Below are 8,610 nucleotides of genomic sequence, written 5' to 3'. Positions count from 1 at the left end.
GATCCAACCAGTCCATTCTGAAGGAGATCAACCCTGGGATTTCTTTGGAAGGAATGATGCTAAAGCTGAAGCTCCAGTACTTTGGCCACCTCATGCGAAGAGTTGACTCATTGGAAAAGACTCTGATGCTGGGAGAGATTGGGGGCAGGAGGAGAAGGGGACGACCCAGGATGAGATTGCTGGATGGCATCATGGACTCGATGGACGTGAGTCTGAGTGAACTCCAAGAAATGGTGATGGACAGGGAGGGCTGGCGTACCGCGATTCATGGGGTCGCAAAGAGTCGGACACGACTGAGCAACTGAACTGAACTGAACTGAGTTAGCAGTCTTTCATTGTTTGTAGATTTCTTTGGGTTTTCTGGCTATGGATAATAGATTTGCTCCTTTCTTGTCTTGATGCTCTGGCTGGGCCCTCCACGCAATGTTGCATTTTGTTCAATGATAGGATTCAAAATTTTGTTCCTGGCTCTAAAGAGAATAATGCTTAACATTTACCATAGAGCATGGTGTTTTACCATCAAGTATAATATTTGACACAAGTTTTTTTATTTTTTATGTTGGGAGAACTCAACTAGAAAACCATCTGGACTCATTTTTTGTATATGGCTACTTGGTTTGTCTACTTCTTTTTAAATTGGTCTTGGCAAACTATCTTTTCTAGAAAACTGTCCATTTATTCTAATTTTTTAATGTATTGGTATAAAGTTTATAATCTTATTTTGTCATTTCTGCTGTATCTGTAGGTATATCCCTTTTGTACATTATGATAGTCGCTCAGTCGTGTCTGACTCTTTTCGACCTCATGGTCTGTCCATGGAATTTTCTAGGCAAGAATACTGGAGTAGGTTGCCATTCCCTTCTCCAGGGGATCATCCCAACCCAGGGATCGAACCTGGGTTTCCTGCATTGCAGGCAGATTCTTTACCGTCTGAACTACCAGGGAAGCCCTTTTGCATTATTTTATTGGTCTTTTGAAAGATCCAGCTTTGTTTTGTGGCCCATATTGTGTTTCTGTTGTCTATTTCTTCAATTTCTGCTCTTCATTATCTTCCACTTTCTTTGGGTTTACACTTACTGCATTCTAAAATTCTTCGACACTCTGCTCATAAATTTTCCGTATTTCTTTTTACCTAATATCACTAATGGGCTTCCCTGGTGGCTCAGAGGTTAAAGCGTCTGCCTCCAATGCAGGAGACCCGGGTTCGATCCCTGGGTCGGGAAGATCCCCTGGAGAAGGAAATGGCAATCCACTCCAGTATTCTTGCCTGGAGAATCCCATAGACGGAGAAGTCCATGGGGTCACAAAGAGTCAGACACGACTGAGCGACTTCACCACCATCACCAATATCACTAATAAAGATCTTTTAAATTCTGCTTTAGTTCCCCGTACCCTCAACCTGGAGTTTTTATATACATTCTCATTTTTAGTTTGACCCAAGTAGTTTTCATTTCCACATGATTTCATCTTTAAGTAAAGAGTTTTCTATAAGTGTTTTAAATATCTGAAGACCTAGACTTTACTCTGCTCTTGTTTGTGGTTAGAGAACATGGTCTGTATGAAATTGATTATTTGATATCTATTGAGATTTGTCTTGGGGCCTAGTAATCAGGTCATTTTTTAAGATAAATGATTCCTGTGTGCCTGAAAGTAATATATTGGGTTCAAGTTTCTACCAGGGTCCATTGATTAGAATTATTAATAGTATTAAAATCATCTGTATCCTTTTTCTTTGACTGGTCTATCAGTTACTGTACGAGGTCTTAAATCTCCCACTGTGATGAAGGATATGGCCATATCTTCTTGTATCCTGTCACTTTTGCTTCATATTCTTTCAGCCTTTTTTTTTTAACCTCTAACACACATTTGGAATTGTTTTATCTCCTTAGAAAATTATTCTTTCCATCATTTTGTGTTGACCCTCTTCATCACTAAGAATGTCTTTAGTCTTAAGACTATACTTTCAGGGATCATTTCTATATTTCATTACTGTTTTAGTGTTTGGAAATATTGTTTACCTTCTGAAGTCTTTGGAAATACATACTTGACTTTACAAAGCCAGGTCATTACTAATTATCTTTATCCTCCTCTTCTGAAATAAGTGAAGCTTCTCAGAACACTTAAATTCTGACCACCCTCTCCAGTCCTACCTGTGATCATGTCCTGCTCCTTGCTCTGCTCTCCACAGTCACCATTCATGTTCTGTGGCAAGTGCTTGTTCAGACAGACTTCCATGCTTATCAGTTTAGTTACTTGCCATTTCTCTAATTTCTTCCCTTTAGAGTTCTGCAAATTCACTACAAAGTGTTTAAAGTGAAGTCGCTCAGTCGTGTCCGACTCTTTGCAACCCCATGGACTGTAGCCTACCAGGCTCCTCTGTCCATGGGATTTTCCAGGCAATAGTACTGGAATGGATTGCCGTTTCCTTCTCCAGCAGATCTTCCCGACCCAGGGATGGAAAAAAGTGTTTCGATGAGATTTATTTTTATTTATTCCATTCCAGATTTTAGGTGAGGCTCCTCATCTTTAATCAATTTTGGAAGTTGTTCAGGAATTGCCTCTCCCACATTCTCTTCTCTCCTTCTGGAATGCTGATTGGACCCGAGTTCTCCTCACTTTACCATTCCTGTCCCTTCCTCTTTTATATGTTCCATCTGGCTTGTTTTCTCGCTCATTGCTTCTGATCTTTCATCCGGTTCAGTGATTTTCTCTTCTGCTGTATCTAATAGGCTTTCTTGCCTCATCCTTTGAGAACTTGACTTTCAATAGCTCTGTTTTTCAATTCTAGAAATTCCATGTAAAACTTTCACGCTCCTTTGTAGTGTCTTGCTCCAAGTGTCTTCATGTGTTAATCCCCCACCCCGACCACCTTTATCTTTCGCTAACCAAGAACTCCACAAAGGCAAGGACATTTGTTTCAGTGCTGTCATCCCCAGTGCCTCCTACCGTCCCAGGAACGGAACAGGCTGTGAGCGCTGTCAGATGACACAGTAACGGTGGGGACAGGAGGATGCTGTGCCGCAGCCCGGCCCCGCCCCTCCCGCCGGCGGAGCTCTGCTCCCCTAACCGCCTTGGCATCGAAGATTTGCAGTCTCCCCTCAGACCCGGCCTAAGGGAGACGGCGCCCCTCCGCAGGCCGTGACGTCACGGGACTGTGACGCGCCCTCGGAGCCTCCGCCCCTTCGCGGCGCGGGGCCGGCAATACAGGTTTTCTGCGCCGTGACGTCACGAGTCCGGGCGGGTGGATTTTGCGTCGGCCCAATGGGAGCGGCGCGCCGGCCTCCCCTTTAAGGAATGTTGTGACCTGACGTCACCCAGGCGAGTTACCTCCCCGAGCCGCCGCCGCCGGGCTCAGCGCGAGCTCCGGAGCCCTTGTGCGCGAGGCGCGGAGCCCCCGGAGCCCCCGGACCGCAGCCACATCCCTGCGTCGCGCGCCTCGGTGGTCCCGCCTGCGCGCCCCGCCGGGCCGGCGCGATGCCCTCAGACCGGCCTTTCAAGCAGCGGCGAAGCTTTGGTGAGGCCCAGCGGGCGATCTGCGAGCGCGGGGTAGGGGCGTGGGGGTTGGGGGTGTTGGCCGACCGACCCGACTGCCGCAGGTGACGTCAGCTCCGTGACGTCAGGCTCGGGCTGGACCCCCAGGCTGGGAAGCCGGCTCGGGCCTGGGCCGGGGCCTCTGCCTCCCATCTCTGTGTTGTGCCCGGGCAGTGGGGCACGAAGGCCCCCGGGGGCGGGAGCGTCGAGGGGGCGGGGCGGGGCGGGGTCGGGGCCGCCCCTCGGGTACCCGCGGGGCGGAACCTCGGCCCGGCCTCATCCCCGCCCGCTGTCCGTAGCCGACCGCTGTAAAGAGGTGCAGCAGATCCGCGAGCAGCACCCCAGCAAAATCCCGGTGAGTCCCTCCGCCCCCTCCCATCCCGGCCCGACCCAGGCCCCGACTCGGGCTCACGCGTCCCCCGTCCCACCCCGCTCCCAGGTGATCATCGAGCGCTACAAGGGTGAGAAGCAGCTGCCGGTCCTGGACAAGACCAAGTTCCTGGTCCCGGACCATGTCAACATGAGCGAGTTGGTCAAAATCATCCGGTGCGCGGGCAGCAGCTGTCAGAGGGGGACTTGGGTTCTGCTGGGATCAGGCAGGGCGCTGGGTCTTCCGGCGAAGGATGGGGTGGAGGTGGGGTATGGGACCGGGAGCTGGGTCCCTGTTCTGGGGAGGTTGGGAAAGGTCAAGGTCAAGGCTGGGGTCAGTGTCCAGTCAGAGGTAACCACCTCTAGAAGGGCCTGGGATGGGTGTGAAATGGAGGATCAGGGTCATTTTGGGGAGGGGTTCAGGCTGCGCTCCCCAACATCCAGGCCCTTCACAGTGTGCTTGCCTCCTGCCCCCCTCAGGCGCCGCCTGCAGCTCAACCCCACTCAGGCCTTCTTCCTGCTGGTGAACCAGCACAGCATGGTGAGCGTGTCCACGCCCATCGCGGACATCTACGAGCAGGAGAAGGACGAGGATGGCTTCCTCTACATGGTCTACGCCTCCCAGGAAACCTTCGGCTTCTGAGCCAGCAGTAGGGGGGGGGTTGGCTTGGGCATGGGGGGGGTGGGGGCCCTGTCAGGCTCTGCCCGGGGAGCTCCTCGCACCTTAACTGAGCTGCCTCTGCCCCTGCCCCTGGTGGGTGAGGCAGAGGTGCCACCTCCTAGCCAGGGGGTACCAACTGCACCTCCTCTGCCTCTGGGTGGATCCTGGCCCAGTCATGTTAGGGGGTTGCTCTTCTGGGTGCTGGCTGGGATTGGGGAGAATGGGGAGCAGCCCCCAGCACCCCTGTTCTGTGTGGTTTGTCTTTTTTTTAGGCCCCTGCCTGTCTGCCCATCTGCCCCTCCCTGACCTGAGGCGCTGCCCCTGCCTGGACCTGCCCACCCCTAAAGGACTGGCCCGGGCTCTCCTGGTCTTCATGTGTGTATGGACCTGTGGTCACTGTCCCTCTGCAGAATAAAGATTGCTCAGGCCTGCCTGGCCCTCTGCCTCCAGCTGCTTGGGGACTGGGAACGGCTGGGGGGCGGGGAGAGGACTGCCCCGCACACAGACCCCTGCTCTGTGGACTCAGAGCTCTCTCAGGAAACCCACACCTGTGTGTAGTGCCCCACGGCAGTATTATGGGTCATGCCCACCCCTTCCAAGAGTGCAGTGTGGTTCCAGGGCAGATGTGTTGGTAACAAAAAACATTTATTAAGTAGCCACAACCTAACAAACCCTGCTCACCTGCTTCGTCCCCTTTCCTGCTTGGGAGGGAGGGCTCCTTGGTATGTAGAGCCACAAAGTGGGCGATCCAAGGGGAGATGCTCTTGGTGACTCCCCCCACGGACCCTGCTGCTGGCGTTGGCTCCTCACTGGTACTGGTAGTCGTCACCCTGGACTCAAACCTCATCTGCCCTTGGACTTGCCTACTGGCAACTCTGGTTAGACGGCCTTGGCCCAGCTGCTGGCCCTTTCACCCCGGAAGTCTGTGCAGCCTTGTGTCCAGCCAGGCCTACTTGAGCACAAGCATGGCCTCCGTGCCGTCCTTGGCGGTCAGGTAGAGGCCATGTGTGAGGTAGTACTCGCGCCGCAGGAAGGCATAGAAATAATCGGAGATGAGCAGGATCTGAGGGGAGAAAGAGGTTGTGAGAAGCTTTATGATACCTGCCCCTGAACCTTGGGTCATTGAGGGGCCAGGTAGGTGTTAGGGAGATGCTGCCCAAGGAACCCCCCCATCTCAGGGCATACACTTGACCCTGCAGGGTCTCACTGGCCCCTCAGAAGTTGCCCTACCTCCTCCACCAAGCCTGGCCTCAGCTCTCCACTGGTGCCCCTCCATCTCACCTGGGTGCCCACTGGCCCTTTCACCCCAGCCGTGTCCCCTGTCAAACCTGCTTCTCCCACTGGGAACCTATATCCCGCATCTTCCATCCAGGTGTTCAGGCCACAGAATCAGCAGACTCGTCTCTTCCCCATACCAAGCCCCCAAGCCTGTTGGTTCTGTTTCTGCCTGCCCCTACAGATATCACCCCGGACAAAGCCACTGTCACACAAACAGCAGTGGTCTCCTCTCGGCTTCCTGACCTCAAATCTCCCGCCTGCCCCACCCTAGAAGCAGAGGTTGCTTTTCAAAACACAAATCTGGTCGTGCTGCTTCCCAGCTTCAGGCCTGTAAAGGTGCTCCATGGCTCTTCGGGTGAAGATCAAACTCAGGGGCTCTGAGGCCTTGCGCCTGGTGTGTGTGCTTTAGCCTCTCCCATGCTCCACCTCACTCAGCTCCAGCCACACCGGCTTCTTCCCTCCCAGGGCCGGATCTTTGCTGCTTCCTCTGCCTGAAATGTTCTCTTTCCCTTTCATCTCGTCAACACCTGCTTGCCCTTCAGGCTCAGAAAGGATCACTTCTTCAGGGAAGCCTCCCTCACACCCCAGACTGGGTCTTGAAACCATTCACTTCTATGGTAGCACAGACCCACCCAAATTGCAGTTCTGCTTTTATCCGTGTGACTGCCTGATGACCGCGGCTCCTCCCCTGGCCTGGGCAGAGTCTAGAGTGATTCTGCCATCGTGGTGTCTGTGCCTGGCTTGGTCTGTCTGTTCTCTCTGGGCCCCAGAACTGAGAGGGCCCTAGCAGCTCAGTCCACCACCCCCTCTCCCTGATGCCCTGAAGTGAACAGGGATTTGCCAAGGCCCCCGAACCCTGGACCTGGAGTCTTACAATTCCATTCATCCTAAGCCCCCAGGACCTCTGCTGCCTGAAACAGGATGGATGTGGGGAGAGGGGCTCACCTCTGCAGACACCACCAGTTCTCAGGCACTTAAAAGCCTTTCAGACTATCCGCACCAACCACCTCAACACGTAAGCCCGGAGCTGGGGGAGCACCTGGCTAGGGTCTAAAGGCAAGTCAGAGGTGGGCAGTGGAGCCTGGGGTCTCAGCCTCTGACTCCCCAGGCCCCTGTCCTGGAAAGCCTCCCTCACACGTGGGCAAGAAAGAGAGCACAGAGGGGTCTGGAGGAGGCCCTCGGAACCCACACCATCAATGGCCTCAGGACCACGACCTGCCATTTTGTCACCACAGGAACTCATCTGGAAGGCTGATGGAGCCCATCTTACAGATGAGGAAACTGAGGCACCAAGAGTTCAGTAGTTGGCCTAAGGCTGTACTGAGAGAGCTGGACTGGTGGTCATCACCCTGCAAGGCAATACATCTGGGGCCCAGTGTGCAAAAGGCTCAGAACCCTGCCGCTGAGGCTGTCAGAGCAGAGGCCCTGAGGCCTTGTCCTATAACTGCCCGTGGGGCACAGTTACCAGAGCAAGGGCGGTCCTCACCCCCAGCAGTTGCTTTCTCACCCAGGTCCAAGTGCCTGGGGAAGAGGAGCCTGGAGCTGGTGGGGACTGATCCCTGAGCCAGGTCAGATGACGGCAGGTGCAGAGTCACAGTTCATAACAAAAGAACTCCAATGTCACACATAATCAACTGGCCAAGTAGGAAGTCAAAATACTAGGTTATTAGTTTGAACCATATGAAACCGCCATTTATGCAGATCAAAAATGGTTGAGTATTAACAATTTGATATGATTCAACTTAATATAAACTGGAAGAAAATCAAGAAAGAGTAGTAATCTAGAAGTACCAGAGCAAATAACTGTAAGACCTTAAGGAGCTATTCTTCTTCCTTATAAGCCTAAACTTTGTAAATTATATATTCAAGTTATGGTGATAAAAATTAAAATCCAATTAAAAATAATCAGTCAATAAATGACTGAATAAATAAATAAATGGAGGATTCGTTTTGGAATCCTTTCAAGAGAATTCCAAATAATATATGTAGAGACTCTCCCCTTAGGAGGAGGAATTTAATTCTTGCTCACTCGCCCCCCCTGCCCCCAAGCTTAGGCTAGACTTCGTGACTCACTTCCAAAGAACAGGGAAAACAGAAAATAGCCACTCTGCACTGGAGAAGCCTGGCAAACACTATCTTAACCAAACGATGAAGGGTAAACAGCACGAAGTGTGGCTAGTGTGTACTGCCTGAGCTTTCCAAAAACCTTAAATGTGGCCTCATGATGAGAAAAGCATCAGAAAAACCCAGAGGGGACACTCTTCTGGGATACCTGGCCAGGATACCTCAAGACTGTCCATGTCATGAGAAATTAGGAAAGAGAGTGTGAGCAGAGGACACAGGAGATGGGACAACTGAGGTAGTGTGGTCCTGGGGGCTTGATCCTGGGAGAAAAAGAAGACATCACAGGAAAAGCTGGTGAAATCCACATCAGATCAGGAGTTTGCTTCGTAGTAACAGACCAGGGTCCGTTTCTTGGTTTGGACAAACATACCATGGTAATAGGGCTTCTCCAGTGGCTCAGCAGTAAAGAACCTGCCTGCCAATGCCAGAGACATGAGTCATAGGTTTGATTCCTGGGTGGGGAAGATCCCCCAGAGGAGGGCATAGCAACCCACTCCAGTATTCTTGCCTAGAGAATCCCCACGGACAGAGGAGCCTGTGGGCTCAGTGCATAGGGTTGCAAAGAGCTGGACAGGCCTGAAGCGACTGAGCATGCACGCATGGTGATACTATGTTAAAACGGGAGACTAGGTGGGGGGCATGTGGAA

At 52.3% G+C, this 8,610-nt stretch overlaps 2 protein-coding genes and 1 non-coding gene across 4 annotated transcripts in view; 2 read left to right on the top strand and 1 right to left on the bottom strand.

Moving 5' to 3' along the window:
* Window positions 1-1,151: 1,151 nt before the first annotated feature.
* TRNAW-CCA lies at window positions 1,152-1,223 on the top strand. Its single transcript has one exon. It is a non-coding gene; the product is annotated as a tRNA-Trp (tRNA).
* A 2,021-nt stretch (window positions 1,224-3,244) lies between these two features.
* On the top strand, window positions 3,245-4,998 carry MAP1LC3A (microtubule associated protein 1 light chain 3 alpha). The gene is made up of 5 exons (XM_040247494.1): window positions 3,245-3,514; window positions 3,831-3,886; window positions 3,971-4,077; window positions 4,381-4,550; window positions 4,834-4,998. Exons 1-4 carry the CDS (start codon window positions 3,475-3,477, stop codon window positions 4,541-4,543), a joined length of 366 nt encoding a protein of 121 aa, XP_040103428.1. The 5' UTR covers window positions 3,245-3,474; the 3' UTR covers window positions 4,544-4,550; window positions 4,834-4,998.
* A 194-nt stretch (window positions 4,999-5,192) lies between these two features.
* The window catches only part of PIGU (phosphatidylinositol glycan anchor biosynthesis class U), a 94,261-nt gene continuing 90,843 nt past the window's right edge, over window positions 5,193-8,610 (bottom strand). For both annotated transcript variants that reach the window (XM_040247492.1, XM_040247493.1), the window contains one exon: window positions 5,193-5,624. In XM_040247492.1, the coding sequence (XP_040103426.1) occupies window positions 5,511-5,624 (114 nt within the window). In that variant the 3' untranslated portion in view covers window positions 5,193-5,510. The remainder of the gene's footprint in view (window positions 5,625-8,610) is intronic.

The sequence above is a fragment of the Oryx dammah genome, unplaced genomic scaffold (genome assembly GCF_014754425.2).
Source record: "Oryx dammah isolate SB20612 unplaced genomic scaffold, SCBI_Odam_1.1 HiC_scaffold_10, whole genome shotgun sequence".
Classification (NCBI taxonomy): Eukaryota; Metazoa; Chordata; class Mammalia; order Artiodactyla; family Bovidae; genus Oryx; species Oryx dammah.
This window is presented reverse-complemented; position numbering and strand designations above follow the sequence as displayed.